The sequence below is a fragment of the Ciconia boyciana genome, chromosome 22 (genome assembly GCF_034638445.1).
Source record: "Ciconia boyciana chromosome 22, ASM3463844v1, whole genome shotgun sequence".
In the NCBI taxonomy this organism is placed as follows: domain Eukaryota; kingdom Metazoa; phylum Chordata; class Aves; order Ciconiiformes; family Ciconiidae; genus Ciconia; species Ciconia boyciana.
The window spans coordinates 930117-950391 of NC_132955.1; the positions used below are offsets into that span (position 1 = coordinate 930117).

The following is a 20275-nucleotide window of genomic DNA, read 5'->3' on the forward strand; positions in this document are numbered from 1 at the left end:
AAGAGGAAAGTAATTATAGATAACTGAAATAGCATTATACAAGAGTTAGGGAACTGTATCATGTTGTATAGTAAACATTGAAATAATCAACTACAGCTCACTTCATTCTAGTTAACAAAAAAAAAAAGTGTACCTTACTTGGAGTGAGTGAATTCCTCATGTCAAGTCCCTTCCCTCCAGGCTTGCCTGAGAGAGTGATGTTAAGGAGAAAAATAATCAAAAGGATAGCTCAAGGCTCTGAATAAAACTATGCATGTATTTCTGGTCTGTGGTACCTATGCAGTTTGGCAAAGCAATCTAATGCCCTTGCAACTGCAACGTGCATAGCAAGCTACCTTTGTGCTAAATCACAGGGATCCCTGGCAGATGCTCCGGCTGCCACCTCCAGCACCCGGGCCATCCCAAAATGGAAGAGCATCGGGGGCTGGTCAGGCTTCACCCTGCGTGGGTGCAGCTCCCTCCTGACGGGTTTTTCCCGCTCGCCGGGCAGCAGCGCCCCGGGGGCCGAGGGGAGCAGGAACCGCCTGCCCCGTCCCGCCTTTCACCTGAGGCGAGCAGGCTGGGGCGGGGGGCGCTGGTGCCTCTGCCGCGATGCTGGCCCAAACGCCCTCTCTGCTCACTGAGGAGCGAGGGGGCGCTCACCTCAGTCACATCCCTGCTGCCCTCAGGGCACCCCTTGTCCCCAGGTGCCGGCCGCCCGTGCTGAGGGGACGGGGCCCGCCGGCCGCTGCGCTTGTGCCGACTCCCCGTCAGGGCACCGGCCGCCATTTTACCTGCGGCGGCGGCACCACCTCCCCGCCAGGGGGCAGCACGGCGCACGTCACTCGCGCCGCCGGCGCCCCGCGCGCAGGCGCACTGGCCGCAACCCGCCATGTCGGACAAGATGGCGGCGGCCGCTGCCTCCCCTCAGCCGCAGCCGGGCCCCGGCCCGCCGGCGGCGGAGGCGGAGAGTGGGGGCCCGCGCGGCGGCGGGGTGGATGGGGAGGCGGAGGCGGAGGAGTTCGGGTGCCCGGCGCACTGCTCCGACCTGGCCTGGCGGCAGAACGAGCAGCGCCGCCACGGCCTCTACTGCGACATCACTCTGGCCTTCGGCGGCGGGCGGCCCGGGGCGGCCCGCGAGTACCGGGCGCACCGCTCCGTCCTGGCCGCCGCCACCGAGTACTTCACGCCGCTGCTGTCGGGGGGCTTCGCGGAGTCGCGCTCAGGCCGCGTAGAGCTGCAGAAGTGGAGCTCGGAGGGCGGCCCCGACCCCGACACGGTGGAGGCCGTCGTCGGCTTCATGTACACCGGCACCATCCGCGTCAGCCCCGGCAACGTCCACGAGGTGCTGGAGATGGCCGACAGGTGAGCGGGGCCCGGGTCCGGGGGGGGCTGGCCGCGACTGCACTGGCGGCAACCGGGCCACAACATCACCCCTGTTCGTTTGTTCTGCAGGTTTCTACTGACCCGGTTAAAAGAGTTCTGTGGAGAGTTTCTGAAGAAGAAGCTCAACCTCTCCAACTGCGTTGCGGTTCACAGCTTAGCCCACATGTATTCCTTGAATCAGCTGGCCCTCAAAGCTCAGGATATGATCAGGAGAAACTTCCACAAAGTTATCCAAGATGAGGAGTTCTACACTTTGCCCTTTCACCTCATCAGAGACTGGCTCTCAGACTCGGAGATCACAGTGGACTCTGAAGAAATCCTCTTTGAGACTGTTTTGAAGTGGGTTCAGAAGAATCCTGAGGAAAGAGAGAAGTACTTTGAAGATCTCTTTAAACTGCTTAGATTGTCTCAGATGAAGCCCACTTACCTTACTCGCCACGTCAAATCTGAAAGGCTGGTATCAAGCAACGAAGCCTGTGTTAAATTAGTGTCTGAAGCCGTGGAGAGTCATGCCTTGCGGTCTGAGAACTTGCAGTCTGGTAATCTACAACATTCTGCTTGTCCTGTAGCGTTGTTGCCGCGTTTTGGACAAAACATGGACGTCATTATGGTGATTGGTGGTGTGTCGGAGGGAGGAGATTACTTGAGTGAGTGCGTAGGGTATTTCATCGATGAAGATAGGTGGGTAAACTTACCGCACATACATAATCATCTTGATGGGCATGCTGTTGCTGTGACAGAATCTTATGTTTATGTGGCTGGCTCCATGGAACCAGGGTTTGCCAAGACTGTAGAAAGGTACAATCCAAACAGAAATATTTGGGAGCAAGTGTCAAATCTAATAACCAGAAAGCATTCTTTTGGCCTTACTGAAGTTAAAGGAAACTTGTACAGTATTGGTGGACATGGCAATTTCAGTCCTGGCTTTAAAGATGTGGCCATTTATAATCCCGAGCAAGACAAATGGCTTAACCTGGAGTCAGCACCAAAGATTCTTCGTGATGTCAAAGCTGTTTCTGTAGAAGACCGGTTTGTTTATGTGGCTGCTCGTACCCCCGTTGACAGTGATAGCGAAGATGGATTGAGGGCAGTTATTATCAGATACGATGCTGAAACAAGGCAGTGGCAGGATGTGGAGTCTCTGCCACTCATTGATAATTATTGCTCTTTTCAGATGTCTGTTGCTAACACAAACTTTTACCATACAGCATCGTGCTGCCCCAAGAGTTACCCTATAGATAATGAGGAAGCCAAGATGAAGATCTCTGGCAGAGCCTCAGATGAAATACTTGAAAGCTTACCCCCAGAGGTTCTTAGCATTGAAGGAGCAGCTATTTGTTATTATAAAGATGATGTTTTCATCATTGGGGGGTGGAAGAACAGTGATGATATTGACAAGCAATACAGGAAAGAGGCCTATCGTTACTGTGCTGAGAGAAAGCGCTGGATGCTTTTGCCTCCTATGCCTCAGCCTCGCTGCAGAGCAACAGCCTGCCACGTGAGAATTCCCTTCAGATGCTTGCAGGGAACACAAAGATACCCTATGCCACAAAATTTGATGTGGCAAAAAGATAGAATAAGGCAGATGCAGGAAAGGCAGATGCAGGAAATACACCGACACTCCCTAAGCTTACGGAGAATGCCACGCTCGCAGATTGAGTGCTAGTTTTCTGGAATATCACTCCTCCTGGTGAATCTAGGAAATACTGTGCTAAACCATTTCGTTAGGCTTGATATGTCTTTATAAGACATGAGGGTGTTGATTGGATTTGATGCATAAAAGCAGCATCTCTTATGTATTGAAAATGAAGAAGCTCAGAAACTGAGGATGGATGGGAATTGAGAAACTATGTGAATCCAACAGTATTACTTAATGGTGTCCAGGGAAAACTGTAGCCTGTAATGGGCCTCTTCAGATCTTTGTTTTCAAGGATTTCTGTAGAGTTAGTCTCTAACAGTTCTATTTTGAAAATCAAAGATCTCTATCTTAATAATTTAGTGGTTACATTTGTGTGTGCTTGAAAGCACCTGTTTTATTTGCACTTATATATTGACATTCCTTTGATTCTCTCCTTCTCAGTGACTAAACTTCACATATAGTTGGTGTTAGTGTACTTAGCTTTCCCAAGTTGGAGGCAAGTGCAATAGTTATACCTATGTATGAAAACAGAAGCACAATCTTTCTTTATAAAATTACTTCAGGATGTTTCTATGTGTATGAAATATTTTGTATCTGTATGTTGTAGAGAGGCTGCAGAGTTTGTTTATAAATGGATGATTGATAGAACACAAGACACTTGCTAAAACAGAGAACTTGAGGCAGTAGATTTTTTTTCAGGTGTATCTGAAGATGCTTTGAGTTTGTCTTTGACAGCTTCATTAGAAACTTGGGTCAACAATCAGCCTGATTAAAGGAGTGAAAACCAGCGAAGTAGGCGCCCACCAACATTGACTATTCACTTCTGTCAGTGTGGATTAGTAAGAATGAGATTGTTTCACAGTAATAGATTGAAACCTGAGCTACTTGTAGATCCTTTCTCAAATGTTGCACGTGTTTGAATTCTAGTGAAAAAGCGACTCGAAGAACCCCCACGAGCCTGTTTCCAGCCTGTCTTTGACAATCAGTACCCTTTGCCTTCGGTATACTTTCCCAAGAAACTTACAGTAGCTGTGCTGCGGTGCTCCTTACCAAATCGGCCCTTGGTGTTCCTCCTGAAGTGAGATAGTTGAGTTTTCATAGTCTCTAAATATGTGAATTCCCCCACTTACTGTGGCGGTAAGATTTAAGCTGATTTAAATACTTCTTGGCGTTTTGAGGTGGTTTTACATAAACCAGTGCCCTGGTTGGCTCTGGTTTGCTTACTGCTATACTCCCAAGGAACAGAATGTGGAATATTTCCTTCAGAGTATCACTGCCTCTCAGTTAACTGTCCCACTGAACACTCCTCCCTGATCTGAAAAGCTCCCGGACAGTTTAGGTTACTAGCGGATTCAGTGCATCCTTCCTACCTCCTTTTCTTCCCCATCCTTCCCTTCATTTGAACGTTCCAGGTTTTCACATGCGACCTAACTCAGGATCTTAGGGAAGGGAAAGGGAGGAGTAACCAGGGTGTTCCAGAATTTCTGTAGACAAACATTGTTGGAGAATCTGTTTGCTGTCTTTGGTTCATGTGATGATTTGCTGGTGGTTTTGATGTGGGCAACTTCTTTGCAAAAGAACTTCTAAACAGTTTGGTTTTTTGTTTTGTTTTGTTTTTTAATTGTTTAGCTTTCTGAGCTGATACTTCTCATTTTCCAATTCAGCAGGCAACCTAGATCATATCTGAAACACTGGGTAAGTCTTTCAACCACATCGTGTGTAAAGGTTTCTCTGATGTGTACATCCCTTAATGCTCCACTTTGCAGTTCACTTGCCACTTTTGATATCAATAACTTGTCTTTTTGTAATAGAATAACCTAGCCTTGTTTAAAAAAAATACAAACCTTGAAAATCTTAACAGTTTAGTCTCAATTTACTGATCTGTGGTAACCGTGTTGTATTTTATTTGCCTGTTGGATTGTTATGCAAGGGCAGATTAAATTGTACGGTGCTGGCCTAATGCAAGAGAGGAGATAGGTAAGCTTGTTCAGGTTTAAGGCTGGTGTTCAGAAGTGACTGTTACCAAATCAGCTCATGCAGGCCTGTAAGCAAGGGGTTAATCAGTGGAGTTTGGCCCATGAACTCTTGCAGATTTGGATGGAGTAGTTTAGGAATTACTGCCCGTACAGCAGGGTTTGTGAATAGAAGTGTGAGAATGCCTCACAGCTTTAGTACTAAATCCATTGATTTAACTTAAATTTGTGGGAGCTGATTCTAAGATATTTTACCAGACTTTGCACAGAAGCAGATGAAAAGATTTTGCGTACTCCATCCCACTGACTTTGCTGTAGGGATTTTTAACAAGCAGTCGAAGGATGGTAGTATGTCAGACCACCACAGCTCTGTCAAAGCCCTCTTGTAGTCTGTCAACAAATCCGGACAATTTTTAGGGAGAAGTACCACGATTATTATTTCGGTTGGAATATGAACTAAATAGTTTAATGTGTGGCAGCATGCAACAAAGTTAGATGCAAGAACAAACTTCTTGCAGTCTTTCTTTTTCTAAGTGAAATTGATACTGCAATTACCATGATAACTTTTGGCTGACATACAAGCTGTATAGTTTACTAAAGACATTCCACTCAAAGCTGTCAAAACAGCTTAGTGTCTGGACAGCTTAACTTGTGAATGCCAGCCATGATTCTGTATGTGATGCACTGTATCTCCCTATGTTCTGTTTGCATGGTGAGTGATGGGCACCGTGAACAGCACTGGTTTGCTCTAACTTCTGCTATGCCAATTCTATGGAATTTTTAAGTAGTTGGGGGTTTTTTTAGCCTTGACTTTAAGTGGACCAATTGCATTGCACATGGTTTTTAACTGACAAGTCTAACTATCCATTGTATCATATGTAGGTGTTCGGAAGAATTGCATTATTGACTCTGGCTGTAATTTAGCCCACTAACCTGTGAATCGCATAACAAATTCCTTGTGGCCCTTGACTGCCGTAGCTTGCTGGGTGTTTATAAAGTGATCCTATAAACAAAAGCCTGGGAATTCTTTCAGTGTGTTTATAGTGGCTAGTTAAATGTCAGTAAGATCCTAGCATGTATTCAGTGAAGTATTAGAAGGCTGCTTCTGGCCTTCCTAATGTAAAAGAACATCAGGTGGAGTTTTTCCTCCTCCTCATGACAATCATACCTCTATACCTGTACTGAATACGTGCCACAAAATGCATGTTTCACGTCCTGTCTTCTCAAAGTATTAGTGGAGTAGGACACATCCTGCCTAGACTCGGCTGTCATTGTAGTAATTTCTAGGTGCCATCCGTGTACATAATATTTTATAACTACCTGAATACTCTGTTAGTATGCTGGGTTTGTATGTATTTTTAATAAGACTTTCTCTTGCACATAGTAGGATACCACTCCAGAAATGAAGAAAACATGCCATCTTTTTAGCATGCATTATGAATAACTATGCCAAGCATTCTGCTATGCTATTTCGATATAATTTTTCTCCATTACAGTAAATGTTAAAATAAGAACTATTGGCTCAACTTGTGTCTCATGGAATAGACTGGTCACTACTGACAAACTGAGTCACAAAGAATTGCAACTTTTTAGGTTATTTTTAACACAAGCTTGTAATAGTATGTCGTAACATTCAATGAGCTTAAAAAAGCAAGCTTAAAATAAGTGGTTTAGGGCTTAGATTTATTTTAAGCTATGTCCACATTATGTTAGGGTATAAATCATATCTCTAATTGGACAGTCCTGAGTGGAAGTCTGATAAAACAGGTGCTCCTGAGGATCTAATCCTATTACTAATATGAATGTAAAGTGTGGAACTAATGAGATGTTTGAAGACCATTAATAGTCAGATACTCCTCATAGGTCCATGTCACTGTGGATCACGGCAGCTGTACTCTCCTGTTGGTATTAATGTACACTTCAGCAGATTGCTTGGGGAAGCAGCACTCCTGTACTTACTTCCAGTAAGGTAAAGTAGTATGTGTGTATAGGCTGTTCGAAACAAATCCTACTGTCATGGTCTTTACCTTAAGTACACTGTCCTAAAGTTTGTTGTAATAAGTGAATTAATGAAAATAAACCTTTTATTTCTCTATCATTCTGTTGGTAGCTTTTATTTTTTTAAGTTGCGATGCAGGTTGTGGCCGATACACACATTTTGTGGTGCCATAGAATGAACGTTTTAGATACTAATTATTCTTTTGGCCTGTATCAATTGTTTTTATTTTAGAATAAGTGAATACATTCACTTGCTGCTCAGAAGACTTTATTAGCCAAGTGGGGCTGTTTATACAGGCAGGCTACTTGCTGAAGAAGTGAACCTGACTTCCTTTGAAGAGTTGTCCACGTAGCAGTCTCGTCTGGCAACGTACTCCCCAACATTAGATAGACCTGGCACCACACAGCAGCTCAGAGCACTACGGTATATGCCCATGTCATGAACATCGTACCACTCGTTAGCATTTTCATCGTAACACTCAACGTTGAAAGTCGTGGTAAAACCATTAAAGCCACCAACCACAAACAACAGATCATCCACCACTTCAATGCCAAAGTTGCTGCGAGGATTGAACATGGTGTGGACTGTGCGCCACGTGTTGGCAACGGGGTTGTATGCTTCCACGCTCCGAAGCCGGTTGACTCCATCAAATCCTCCTACCTGTGAATGCCAAAGGTACAGAGTCGAAATAGGCCTTTCCTCACCCGTGAAGTCGGCCGAATCATTTCACACACAAGTAAGATGGTAACTGCTCCTGCCTCACTGACTTCCGTTTGAGCGTTGCTGAGACCGTGTGATCTCAAAACAGAATGCTTGCTTATTGCAGACTGCTCCCTTGTTCTTTCTGGAGCTTCCAAAAGTTATTTTGTGCAACTGTCAGATTTTACACTTCTACAAAGTTTAAATGCAGTACATAGATAGGATAAACAGGACCAAGCAAATGTTCTGTGCTGCTAATGCTGTTAGCAGCAGAAAATAATTACTTTGCTGCAGCTGCTTAAAAATTGTCCACACATTTTTAATTTAAAAAAGTGTGCAGGTGTAGTATTCTCAGGTAGCATATCAACCATTTTGGCTCTGACTCTTCCCTAAATCTCACTTACGAGCAAATGGCCAGCCTGAAAATCTAGGAAATGGAGATTAGCAAAACTAAGTACTGAAGTGCTGGGTGGTGTTACAGCAGAGGTGCCACTTCTCCCTTACCGCATACACTTCGTTTCCGTATGCGATCACACCTACTCCACTTCTTCTGCTTCTCATTGGGGCTATAAAGGTCCATTGATTTGTTGTGGCATCGTACACTTCAGCTGTGATCAAGCATTCATTTCCGTTGAACCCACCACATATATACACCTGTTTACCGGAGGAAAAAAAAGTGTGAGCAGGGCAGTTACACTCTTGGTGAGAGAACACATCGAGGAGAAAATGAATGGCGTGGCTGGATTCTGAGGAGTTGGCTTTGGTTTGTTTTTAATGGGAATGGTCATCCTGGGTTTGAAGTAATAAAAGTGCAGTGAGTTACCCAGGCCAGCAGGATTTAGACCCTTTATTTCCTGAACTGCATGGAGCAGATAGGCGTGGTATTGGACCTGTGGCCAGGAAAGGTGCAGTCCGGCAGCAAGTGGGCTGTTGGTGGTAAGCAGCTCAGAAGAGTTTTACCACTCCTGTCTGCGTCTCCGCCACGCCAGTCAGTTGCTGCCTCTTAGAGAGCTTTGTATCTGTGGCTCCAGGATTTAATGAATAAGGTTTATGTGAACTTTCTTCCTCTTTATTTTAAATGATCCGTCACATTAAAGGGAGCATTTGTTACCTTTCCTGCTCTCACAGCTCCTCTTTTCTATCTAGGTGACAAACTCAGAGTGGTAGCTGTGTTTGTCACTGGCTGAGCTCCTTGAAAGTCCCTGCCTCGATACGTGCCATGCGAAAGGACCCGCACTTGCTCGCTGTGTAATGCTGCACGCTGATGTTTGTTTGGTTCCTTGTCCTGCTCGCCATACTTCAACCTTACCTGCTTTCTGTAATCTCATGGCCTGTTTACCTTTTCATGCAGCGTGGTCGCACTAGCATCGCTTCTCTGCTCGTGCATGGGGGCAATCAGTGTCCACTGGTTCGTCTCTGGCTCGTACCGTTCTGCTGTGTTGAGGCGCATGTATCCATCAAACCCTCCCATGGCGTAGATGAAGTTGTTGAGAACGGCGACGCTGACGTAGCAGCGCCGCGAGTGCATGGGTGCAGCCTGCTGCCATGTTTTCTTCAGTGGGTCAAACCGCTTGACGCTGTTGAAATAATCCACGCTGTCAAATCCTCCGATAACGTAGACAAAGCCTTTTAAATAAGCAGCACCATGATAGGCAAGGGGGCTTTCTTGCTCGCACGTGACGTTCACCCACTTGTCTGCACGGGCATCGTATGTCTCAATGGCGTTGGTCGGGCTCCCCCCGCTCCAGCCTCCGATAGCAAACAAGATGGCATAGGGCAGGCGAGGCCGACTGAGCGGGTTGGCGAAATCCGAGTAAGATGGGCCGTGCATATTTAGATTGTACATTTCTGTCAGTGCGTTTATGATGAGAACTTTGCACTCCTCGTTGTCCTTCACGTAATCGTGCGTTTTGACATTGTTCATGAAGTATTCTGCTTGCATCAGTGCCAGTCGAACCTGAAAAATGGAAAAAGGAGGTTACAATATTAATGCAGGTGCTTTACGCCTTGGTATCCTTCATGGATAGCTCCAATGCTGGATGGCTTTGCTTTCTGGCTACAGTGTTGTCTAAAGCTTATTAGAGAACCAGAGAATTAAATGTGTAGTTTTTAGCTAGTCCAGAAAGGGGTGTGCAAGGGTAAATAATTCGATTTCATGGCAGGGACCGTGCCGCTGCTTTGGCACGGTGCTTTCCTGTACGCAGACTGAAACTGCCCTAACGCCTGCTGCTATTTGCATAGTATAGTTTGTCTAGGCAAATGCTCATCAACTTTGTGTATGTAGCGATAATGTCATCCCATGTGAAATTTGGCCCTTCCTGGATGTGAGGAACAGTTAAGCTCTAAACGCGAGGAAATGTGCACTTAAAAGGTCTGCCCCAACCCCAGCGCAGGATCTTCAACCCGTGCCCCAGCATAGCAATAGCCTAAGGGTCTGAAAGCTCACTTCTTTGTGACCAGTGTTAAGAAGCTGCAGTTTCTTCTGGTCTTATAAGAAAAGGAAAGCAACTTTGGCTCGGCTGCCCCATGCCCAGCTCTGCAGAGCCGCCCGGGCCCACGCTGTGACAGCACCGACCTTGCCCAGCAAGACTGCAATGTGCTGCCTCCTGTTCTGCGGGTCGTGAGCAATCCATTTCAGAATAGCCTCAAACACAGCATCTTCTTGTTTCACATTGAGCTCATCCTTCTCAATGATGTGCTTTAGCTCGTTGACAGAGAGGTCTAGAAACTCTGTAGACACCTTGGTCATCTCCTCGAAGTGATGCAGGATGAACACATAGGCTGCTTCTCGCAGGTCGGGGCAGTGGTAATAATCTGTGAGTCTGCAGATGCCGATGCAATTTTCCAAGCATAGCTGGGATTTTAAGAACTCGCAGCACAGTCTGATGATGCCCATGATGTTGAACTGGTCTGCTGCGGTTAGCAAACTTTCAACGTTGTCAGCCGTGACCGGTACTGTCCTGGTGTAGGCATACTCGATAATGAGCCTCATCATTTCAGGTGAAGTGCCGGGGATTTTATACACTATCTTCTCTGCATGGTTCCAGCTGCTGGTAAACAAAGCCCTGAAAAAACAAAGCAGTGCTGGGGGAAAAAACCGCTTTGCTGCATTAAACCCTGACCCCATTATCCCCTGTGCCTTCTTCCCCGGGCACCAATTTGGGCTCTAGCAGTAGCTGTGCTGGGAGGCCGTGTAGTTTATTAATTAATGTTTTACTAGCTGGTTGTTTCAAAAAGGAGTCACGGCCTCCGGCTGAGGACAGAGGGCAACAGGGCGAGTGGTCACCTTGCTTCAACAAGAGTACCAGAGAATAATGGTGTGTGGGGAAGGAAAACCTCCCGCCTGATGGCAGATAAGCCAGGCTGGCCGCGCTCCCAGCCCTGCACCACATCTGGGGGTTCATCAGACGCCACTTCCAGACCTGCTATTAGATTGTTGTGGATTAGGTTAGGTTGTGGATTCATTAGATTAGGTTGTGGATTAATTCTGGTGTCCAGGCAGGTACCAGGACTATGGGTAACTGCTGGATGAGAGTTTTAAGACAATGTGACGCAGACTAGGAAACAGTTTTTCCCCATCCCCTCTTGTTTCAGGCACTGACCTGAAATAGTGACTGCAGCTACAAAGGATGTTCTTGTGAGCGTTGAATTCAATACCATCCACGCTGATGATCACATCACAGAGTTTCCCTTCCAGACGAAGCTCGTTGAAGACGGTGCAAGCCATAGCACTCATCTTCCTCTCCATGTGTGAGGACGAATATCCGGTGGGCACCAAGCTATCGCACATGTTGAAGGCTGAGGCAGTGGAAGGTGCTTCTCTCTGAGGTGCTACAGGGCTTTGTCCTGGCCCTCCAACATCGCCTCTGAAATCCTGTCTGCCTGGTGGTTCTGGAATATGCTCCATAATGAGATCATAGACGCGGGGAGGACCCGGGACCGGCAGGGAGCCCCTCTGCAGGCAATGGGGTCCTGGTCCTCCCACCTCCCTCGCTCCATGGCTGCCCTCAGCCTTCGCTTCACCACAGCCCAGATTACGCTGGACCCTGTACCTACGCCCTGTTGATGGCTGCTCTGAGCAAAACCAGCCTTGTGACTCCCCTGCAGTTTTTAATATTATTTAGCCCGGATATAAAGCTCCCCAAATGTAGGCACCGACTGCTTCTGAAGTGCCCTTGTACCAGCTCACGCAGGAGGAAGCTGAGACGCAAGCTAGCTAATGGCAGTGATGAAGCCACCTACTCTGTCACTGCCATATCTGCTGCTGATTTGGAGGCGTGGAAGGTGCTGCCCAGGGCCAGGGAGCCCCATCCTGACCCCTCACTGGCTTCACTCACGGCCAACTGCTTTTCCTCTGTGCTTCATCACTTCTGTAGGTAACATGGGTGCCGAGGAGCACCTCTGTGAGGGGCTCAGTACTGGAAAACAGTTTGGTCTTTTCAGGTAGGTTGGTTGGTTGGTTGGTTGGTTTCATGTCAACCATGTCTGGTCGACAGCCGGCTGAACGTGAGCCGGCAGTGTGCCCAGGTGGCCAAGAAGGCCAACAGCATCCTGGCTTGTGTCAGAAATAGTGTGGCCGGCAGGACTAGGGCAGTGATTGTCCCCCTGTACTCGGCACTGGTGAGGCTGCATTTCAAATACTGTGTTCGGGTTTGGGCCCCTCACGACAAGAGAGACATGGAGGGGCTGGAGCGTGTCCAGAGAAGGGCAACGAAGCTGGGGAAGGGTCTGGAGCAGAAGTCTTATGAGGAGCGGCTGAGGGACCTGGGGTTGTTCAGCCTGGAGAAAAGGAGGCTGAGGGGAGACCTCATCGCTCTCTACAGCTGCCTGAAGGGAGGGTGTAGAGAGGTGGGGTCGGTCTCTTCTCCCAAGTAACAAGCGATAGGACGAGAGGAAATGGCCTCAAGTTGTACCAGGGGAGGTTTAGACTGGGTATTAGGAACAATTTCTTTACTGAAAGGGTGGTCGAGCATTGGACCAGGCTGCCCAGGGAAGTGGTGGAGTCCCCGTCCCTGGAGGAGTTCAGAAACCGTGTAGACGTGGCACTTCGGGACATGGTGCAGGAGGCATGGAGGTGTTGGGTTGATGGCTGGACTAGACGATCCTAGAGGTCTTTTCCAACCTTAATGATTCTATGATTCTATGTTCCTGTCGGTGTGGAGTCTTTTAAGTTAAATGAGTTCTGTGCTAACGCTGGGGGAGGCGTGACGGCAAAAGACAGCCCTTGCCATGTACTTTTGGGTTTTTTGTTGTTGTTGTTTGTTTTTTTTTTTTAACCTTCATCTCCCCTTTCTCTTTCGCCTTGCTGGCTCGGAGCGTCTTGCAGAGGAAACGCAACCGCAAGCGCCGGAGCCGCTTCGGGCGCGGGGCGGAGGCGCAGCCCCAGCCGGGGCGCAGCGGGCACCCCCCAGTGCCCCCGGGCACCCCCAGGCACCCCCGGGCACCCCCTCTCGCCCCGGGCACCCCCAGGCACCCCCTCTCGCCCCGGGCACCCCCGGGCACCCCCGGGCACCCCCTCTCGCCCCGGCCCCCCCTCCCCCCCCGGCCCCGCCCCGGCCCCGCCCCCGCGCCGGCTCCTCCCCGCGGCTGCGCGGCCCCGGCGCGGCTCGGCCCTGCCCGGCGCGGCGCGGAGCGGGGCGCGATGGTGAGCGCGGGGGCTGCGAGCCGGGGCCGGGAGCCGCGCCCGGGGGTTATAGGGAGCGTGGGCCGGGCTGGGGAGCGGGGTCGCGGGAGCCCGCGGTGGGGGGGGGCAGAGGCTGGGGTAAGGCTGGCCCGCAGGGAGCGGGGTCCCGGGGGAGCAGGGCTGGGGAGCGTGGCCCTGGGGCCAGGGGCGATGGGGAGCGCGGCCAGGACGGGGAGCAGAGGGGGGCTGGAGGGCTGCGGTCCCCCAGGAGCTGCGTGGGACCCCAGGGCGGCGCTGACCGGGGGCTCTGCCCGCAGGTGCCCGAGCTGCAGAAGGCCACGGTCCGCATACAGCAACCGGAGCGCGTGATGGGGATAATCCGGTCCCTCAGGGAGCAGGGGATGAACAAGCTGCAGGTACTGGCCCTGTTCGGCTCTGGCCGTGGTGGGGCTGGCCCAGCTGAGAGCGGGCGATGCATCGCCGTCACGCTCGGTCCTTGTCTTCAGCTGCCCCCCCTTCTCAGCCTCCCCGGCCGTGGCCTGGCTGCTCCCACCCGCCTGCGAGGAGGCACCTTCCACACGTTTTGCAGATGGAGAGGGAGAAGCCCCAGACGAGAGAGGGTCCAGGCTATTTTTCCTGTCGAGACCCAGGCTGGTGGCTCTCCCTGGACGAGCCTTTTTCTTCCCTGTTAGACAAGCTATAAATATGAGCCAATCCCCAAACAACCCCCCTCCACCCATGGCAATAAGTCAGCAGGATTAAGCCTTTTGGTGCTGATAAGAGTGCTGGGGTGGGAGGGCTGCTGGCTGTTGCAGATGAGGACATCTGCTTCACCGCTGGCAGGAGCGTCAGCGTTCGTGGCTGCTGTGCCCTGCTGTGAGCCTGCACCCTCGCTGAGACGTGCCCGCCCTGCATTTGCATCCTGCAGGCAGCAGCACCCTTGGCTAGCTATGCCAAAGGTAGAGCGCGCTGGGTCCCACCGAGATTTGGTCTTCTCTCGCCTTCCAGGTCATTTCTGACTTCGACATGACGCTGAGCAGGTTTGGGTGCAACGGCAGACGCTGTCCCACTTCGCACAGTGAGTTGAAGCCGTTGTTTTTACTGTTGCTAATTCTGTTTGTTTTCCCTGTTTGTGTTCTCAGTCTCTGTGGCTCCTGTTATCTGTCCTCTGCCTCTCTCCTTTGCCAAGCCTGACCGCTCTGTCTTGTTCTCTCTCGATGCAGCTCTGAGCCTCGGCTGCTTGCAGCAGTGGCCACTGGCCCCCAGGCAGCCCGCAGCCCGCTGCAGAATCTGTCTGCTGGTCTTGCTGCATCTCCTTTTAATACTCGCATCCTGCAGCTTGCTGGCGTTGATGCTGCTCTCTCCCAGCTGAGCAATGCCCTATGACTCGTGCGTGCTGCAGGTCCACAGTGGGAGCCGCTGTGTTGAGACCCTGCGGTGAGCCTGTGCTCGGGTCGATGTGCCACACACGGCTTGTTTTTGGGAAGAGCTGGCATTGGAGATGCAGGATAGCTGCCTTTTAGAAAGCCTTTTTATGTTTCTGGGCTATAACATTGGGATTGTATTGTCTTTACAGATATCCTTGATAACAGTCGTGTTATCAGTGAGGATGGCAAGAAGAAGGTAGGTGCTGTTTTGTAAGGCGCTGCTTCTTGGCTCTGTGGTTTTTGGCCCTGTCACCCATCATCGGGAGGTTGTACTGGCTCGTGTGACAGCTCTCCAAGCTGTGCCTCGCTGCCAGGACAGAGAGTGGGGCAAGTGTCCAGGCTGCATTTCAGCCAATGGTGATGGAAAGAGAAGTTAAAAAGGGAAATTTAATTTGCATGCTCAGCTGTGGACATTTTTGGTCTGATAAGAGGAGGAAGGGGGGGGTGTGCATCTGTAGGTGCAGTATTTGAAGCAAGGTGAGAGGCAGCCGGGCTGCCGGAGGGTTAACGCTTCCTTCCAAGTTCTCCAGATTTGCTCAGAGTGAAGTTGCATAGTGAAATGGTTTTTGTTGTGTTTTTCATTAGGAAGTGTGATGCTTTGGAGGAATTTAGAATTGTTTTTTTTGTTGTTTACAGTCTCTTTAGATGTGATGCTCACTCTGTTCTTTTTCCATCTGTACAACGCTCCAGCTGAAAGATCTGCTGCACTATTACTATCCCATTGAAATCGATCCCAACCGGACCCCGGCAGAGAAATGTCCCCTCATGGTGGAGTGGTGAGTGCTTGCATGTGATGAGCTTGACCTCGTCGTGGCAACTTCTTGCTGCCGAAGACTACAAGACACAAGGCTTGAACTGTCTCTAGGCTTGGTGGCAATACTGGGAAGTTGTAGTTGTTTTTTCTGGCTGCTTTAAGGTTGCTGCCCGGGAAGCTCACTCTGCTGCCTTTCCCTAGGTGGACCAAGGCCCACGAGCTGCTGTCGCAGCAGAAGATCCAGAAGGGTGACATAGCCCAGATAGTCAGAGAATCGGACGTGATGCTGAGGTACGGGCTTGGTGTTCGGTGTGCTGCCTGCGGCCCTTGCTCTCCTGCCACTGTGCAAGCGTGTCTCCTTGCTTTCACCCTGATCTGTGTGCAGTCTCCAAAGCGTGGCAGATGCAAATCTTCCTTCCTTCCTGGGGCTGAGCTGTCATCGTGAAAGAGCCGAAAGTCAGCGCCACAAGCCGCAGCCTGAGCTCGCTCCCTGGCTGCAGGCTGCTCTGTTCACGGCTGACTCCTTCCTGCTCAGAAACCGCTTCCACGTCCCTCGGGTCTTGGCAAGGAGCAGCCGAGGGGGCGGGTGATGGGCAGACCTCTCTGAACAGCTCATCAGAGCCCTCGGCTGTTTGCAGGGCGGGGTAGGGGAGCAGTGTGCAGCTCCCCTCTTCCAGGAGAGATTTTCTCTCCACTCACTGTAGCTGCTGGGCCTTATCCAGGCCCTTGGCTGAGCATCAGATTTCACCCGTAGCACAAAAATGTTGCGCTAAAACTTGCTGCTAAGGCTGGCCTTGGCAGCGATGGTCCTAAAACCAGCACAGGGAGCCGTGGTTTGAATGAGCTGCCAGTCTCGGAGAAGAGATGGTACCATCTGCCTGGGTTTTCATGAACCCAAGTTCCTCTTCTGCACAGAAATCGTGTCCTGGCAGACTGAGACTGCGACAAGTTTCTCTGATCGTCCTTGCAACCAGCCCGACCTGTTGCACGTGCCCAACGTACAGTTTCTGAGTGGGCTGGCATTACCCACTCTCGTGGGCGTGTGCAGGCGCGCTGTGCCTTGTGCCCCTGCTGAGAAGCTGGATGCATTCGGGAGATGCTGGGCGAATTGCTTGTGTGCTGCATGTTCCTGTGCAGCTCCTCCCTAGGTCACTGCTCCCAGGAGGGGTCTGGGGTTCTGCTGCACACCCTTTGCGTGCACAGTGAGTGCCACAGAAATGCTGGTGCCACAAAAAGCTCATGCTTTTTGCAGAGCTCACGTGCATTTCTGTTTGGGAAGTCCCAGGTCGAAATACGAGCCTTGTAGCTGGGCTGAGAGCGCTCTCGGCCCACAGTACAGCAGGCACCTCGCTGGGAGGTGGTAATGTAATACTGTGTAATGGACACTTCTGCTCTAGGGATGGATTCAATGAATTATTTGATCAGCTGCATAAGTACAACGTCCCCTTGTTCATCTTCTCTGCTGGCGTCGGCGACATCCTTGAAGAGATTATCCGTCAGGCCAACGTCTTCTACTCAAACGTCAATGTGGTGTCCAACTACATGGACTTCGACGATAATGTGAGTTATCGACGATAACGTGCATCACGTACGTGTGGTGAGCTTGCAGAGAGGAGAGTTGTTCGACTGGAATTGAGGGCTGCAATACATTTAACAGAGACACTGCTAGGCTAAAAGCTGCCTATTAACATTTCTAAGTATTTGATCCCTGTAGATGGAGCTGACCCTTTGCTGGGTCACGGGAAAGCCCGAGAGGCTGGTCGTGGCCTCCCGCCCCATTTGCTCTGCCTTCAGGGATTGCGACCTGCTGCCACCACAGCAGCCCTCTGAACGTCAGCGCTGGGGTGCTAGAGGTTCCCCTGCCCTCACCGGCAGTGGGGTCAACAGTGAGAGAGAGCAGAGCACGGATAAGGTGGGCGGGCAGAGTGCAGGAGCAGCTGAGCATCTGCTCAAAATCTCAGGGACTCGTCACCTTTCAAACTTGCTTTGTGGTGGCAGAAGCGCGCTGCCATCTCTGTGTCCAGCGCTGTGTGCTCCGTCCTGGTGCAGGGTGAGGATGGAGTTAACCACAGAGGTCTCTCCTGATCTGAAGGCCAGATGTCCTTTAAGGCAGCTCGGAAGGCTTTTGTTGATGTACTAAAGCCTGCAAAGTCCAACGCACATTAGAAAATTGCGTGTCTCTTACAATGAAGCCCTCTGTTCCCACGGGTGGTGTGTTGGGACAGGCCGTCCTCGGGGGAGCGGGGGACAGCGTGACAGTCCTGCCTTCTGCAAGGGCCCTGCTCTGCCCTGGGGCTCCCCTGACTGCGGCTTTCCGTGGCCCCTGGCTCCAGGGCAGCGCAGAGCCCCGACCGAGGTCTCTAGGATCTCATTCTTTGGGTTTGTTCTCACCTTTGGGAAGGGCTTGCCCTGCAGAAGGGGACTCCTGGGGACTGTCTCCAGGCTGTTTCATGGCTGCTGGGATTCCAGACTCCTCGGGGGTGTCCCCGAGATGAGAGCTGGTGCCCTGTTAGCATCTCCCCCGATTGCCCGTTCCAGAAAGGGTGCTGAGGCTGCGGCACAGCGGAGGGACTGCTGCGGGATCAACTTGTCTGTCCTGTTTGCACAGGGAGTCCTCATGTGTTTCAAGGGACCTCTCATCCACACCTACAACAAGAACAACAGCGTCCTGCAGGGTACGGAGTATTTCCAGCAGCTGAGCACTAGGACGAGCATCATCTTGCTGGGGGACTCCATGGGTGATCTGACGATGGCAGATGGTGTTCCCAGTGTGGAGAACATCCTCAAGATTGGCTTTCTCAATGACAAGGTGGGTGTGAGAAGCAGTTGTCTTGCTTCCCCGCCAGCCTTCCCCAGGTGCAAAGCCTGAGGGGCAGCAGAGAGGGGCAGGCAGCTGCCCGAGTGATTTGGGGGATGCGAGAGATTCGTACAAGCTCCCGAGGGGTGTGCGGAGGGAGCTGGGGGGTGTCTGCTGAGCTCCCGGTGCTCCTGGGGCATTGTCAGGGTGGTTATTGACCCTCTTTTCGGTAGCATCAAGAGATGCAAGCGCTGTGGGTGCAGCATCTTCGTTCTCAGCTGCTGGTGTTTACAGTGCTCTCCTCTCTCTGTGGCCTCCTCTACACCCCGTCCCGGCATCCGCACTGCAGGTGGAAGAGCAGAGGGGGAAGTACCTGGATGCCTACGACATTGTGCTGGAGAGCGATGAGACGCTGGATGTGGTCAACGGGATTCTCCGGTACATCCTTATCGAGACGTGAGCTGGGAAGGCAGCATCCCCTCGAAGGGCGGTGAATGTCCTTCCCTTGACAAAGCTGGAGTGGATCTCCTGGTACCTGCTGGACTCCATCCTGACGCTGGGCAGGCTTCCTGCCCTGGCTGTCGTGTGTTGTGCACATTCTGCCCTCACTCACCCCTTTCGGGCAGCCCTGGAGCGGGAGGGGTGAGGTGGAGGAAGCTTCTCCACTCCCTTTATCCCACCCGTGCCTGGCTCTGCTGCTTCCCACTCGGACTTCATCCCACTCGGACTTCATCCCACTCGGACTTCATCCCACTCGGACTTCATCCCAGCCAGCGCCTGAGGCCACAACAAACCATTTCATGTTTCAGATAGAGATGTTCTGCGCTTGCTTCAGTGGCCGAGCACAGAAATGGAGATGGTTTGCTGTGGCTTGAGGACAGACCTGTTTTAGATGGAAGCTGTTTAGTTTTACTGTGTTCCTGTCCGAGAAAACAAGTCTCTCTCTTGTCCTGTTTTCTGTGGGCTTCAAAGTGCCCGGGCTGAGCTCCGGTGGTGCCACCCTTGATGGGCCAGCGTGGCCCTGCCAGGCGTCGCATCGCCCAGCCCCACGTCCCCCACAGAAAGCCTGCAGGTCGCTGGCCCCCGCGTGCCCCAGCCCTGCTGTCCCTCTTGCTCCGTTACAGCTCTTGCTGTAAAAGGCTTTTCCCGTCATCCCTGCAGGCCCGCGGAGCTCATCTGACGCTGCTGCACAAAGCAAGAAGTAAGTTTGTCTGCCAAGGGCTGGGCTGGGGGGTTGGGGTGGCAGCGGCAGCAGCAGGCTGGGTGCTTGGAGCAGCGCGTTTGCAGCCCGCGGGTGTGGATGGGGGAGGAGAGGCCAACGGCAGCATTTTGGTTTTTAAGGAATGTTTTAGCTAACCATGTTTCTGTCTTAAACTGCTGGGTTGATCCCGGGCTCTCAGAGCAGCAATAGAAAGAAGCCTCTTATTTCTGTGTAACCTCTGGTAACGAAAGGAGTAAAGCCGTGACAGCCCTGATGCAGCAAGGGGCAAGTTCAGACCCTTACGTGGGAAACTGCTTTCCCGTCCTGTCCTGCTGCCCGCTCTGATGGCGGCAGGAGCCTGTGCTGGGGCAGGGTGAGCTCTAACACGGCTCTTCGGGGGCCGTTACTGGTGCGGTGTGGCCCAGCACGGGTCCGCAGCCCCTGCCCTGCCGCCTTTGGACAGGGCTGCTCCGGGTTCAGCCCTCGCGTGCTGCCCTCCATGTTGTGGGATGAGTAAATGCGAGTTCTGAAAGCGCAGGCTCCTTTCTCCTTGTCAAAATAAAAACGTCGGCTAAAGCTGGCCCACGGGCGGTTTGTACCCAGCTCCGAGGAGCTGTGGCTGGAGCCCCTCTCCTCCCCGGGGCTGGCGCTGGCAGCTGCATCCCTGCTCCCCAGCTCCAGGTCATCCCCATCCCTGCCGGAGCCGGCCAGCCCTCACCGGGACTGGAGCTGAAGCACAGCCCGTCCTTGCTGGGGGATCCCAGGAGCAGAGTTTTGGTTTCTCTCTCTCCTGCCCGA

At 51.5% G+C, this 20275-nt stretch overlaps 3 protein-coding genes across 7 annotated transcripts; 2 read left to right on the forward strand and 1 right to left on the reverse strand.

Annotated features, from left to right (window-relative positions):
* The first annotated feature begins 871 nt into the window (after positions 1-871).
* KLHL11 (kelch like family member 11) lies at positions 872-11971 on the forward strand. Of its 3 annotated transcripts, XR_012046109.1 has the most exons (6): positions 873-1344; positions 1435-2046; positions 4669-4699; positions 6841-6946; positions 7208-7712; positions 11270-11971. XR_012046109.1 is itself a non-coding variant. In XM_072886037.1 (2 exons), the coding sequence occupies exons 1-2, from the start codon at positions 872-874 to the stop codon at positions 3029-3031; spliced, it is 2070 nt and encodes a 689-aa protein (XP_072742138.1). In that variant the 3' UTR covers positions 3032-4811. The 3 variants fall into 3 exon arrangements, 1 of the variants encoding a protein (XP_072742138.1); XR_012046108.1 differs by lacking the exons at positions 7208-7712; positions 11270-11971 and having other exon boundaries at positions 872-1344; positions 1435-4699; positions 6841-6936; XM_072886037.1 differs by lacking the exons at positions 6841-6946; positions 7208-7712; positions 11270-11971 and having other exon boundaries at positions 872-1344; positions 1435-4811.
* KLHL10 (kelch like family member 10) lies at positions 7214-10704 on the reverse strand. The gene is made up of 4 exons (XM_072886087.1): positions 10251-10704; positions 9015-9632; positions 8180-8329; positions 7214-7636 (listed from the first exon to the last, which is right to left on the reverse strand). The coding sequence occupies exons 1-4, from the start codon at positions 10668-10670 to the stop codon at positions 7265-7267; spliced, it is 1560 nt and encodes a 519-aa protein (XP_072742188.1). The 5' UTR covers positions 10671-10704; the 3' UTR covers positions 7214-7264.
* A 128-nt stretch (positions 11972-12099) lies between the features above and the next one.
* NT5C3B (5'-nucleotidase, cytosolic IIIB) lies at positions 12100-20014 on the forward strand. Of its 3 annotated transcripts, none has more exons than XM_072886073.1 (9): positions 12100-12118; positions 13616-13714; positions 14307-14376; positions 14875-14921; positions 15416-15501; positions 15681-15770; positions 16877-17039; positions 18088-18288; positions 18626-20014. In XM_072886073.1, exons 2-9 carry the CDS (start codon positions 13667-13669, stop codon positions 18734-18736), a joined length of 816 nt encoding a protein of 271 aa, XP_072742174.1. In that variant the 5' UTR covers positions 12100-12118; positions 13616-13666; the 3' UTR covers positions 18737-20014. The 3 variants fall into 3 exon arrangements, with proteins under 3 accessions (XP_072742174.1, XP_072742173.1, XP_072742175.1); XM_072886072.1 differs by lacking the exon at positions 12100-12118 and adding an exon at positions 13204-13319; XM_072886074.1 differs by lacking the exons at positions 12100-12118; positions 13616-13714 and adding an exon at positions 13286-13319.
* Positions 20015-20275: the final 261 nt, after the last annotated feature.

Bases quoted from the DNA above. Each gene is read 5' to 3' on its own strand.
- KLHL11 (XM_072886037.1), top strand. From the start codon at position 872: ATGTCGGACAAGATGGCGGCGGCCGCTGCCTCCCCTCAGCCGCAGCCG. The intron at 1,345-1,434 runs GTGAGCGGGGCC...TTTGTTCTGCAG, and splicing joins GTGCTGGAGATGGCCGACAG to GTTTCTACTGACCCGGTTAA.
- NT5C3B (XM_072886072.1), top strand. The intron at 13,715-14,306 runs GTACTGGCCCTG...CTCGCCTTCCAG, and splicing joins AGGGGATGAACAAGCTGCAG to GTCATTTCTGACTTCGACAT. The intron at 15,771-16,876 runs GTACGGGCTTGG...CTTCTGCTCTAG, and splicing joins GAATCGGACGTGATGCTGAG to GGATGGATTCAATGAATTAT.
- KLHL10 (XM_072886087.1), bottom strand. From the start codon at position 10,670: ATGATGAGGCTCATTATCGAGTATGCCTACACCAGGACAGTACCGGTC. The intron at 9,633-10,250 runs GTCGGTGCTGTC...TCCATTTTTCAG, and splicing joins TTGCAGTCTTGCTGGGCAAG to GTTCGACTGGCACTGATGCA. The intron at 8,330-9,014 runs GTAAACAGGCCA...TCCGGTAAACAG, and splicing joins CGACCACGCTGCATGAAAAG to GTGTATATATGTGGTGGGTT.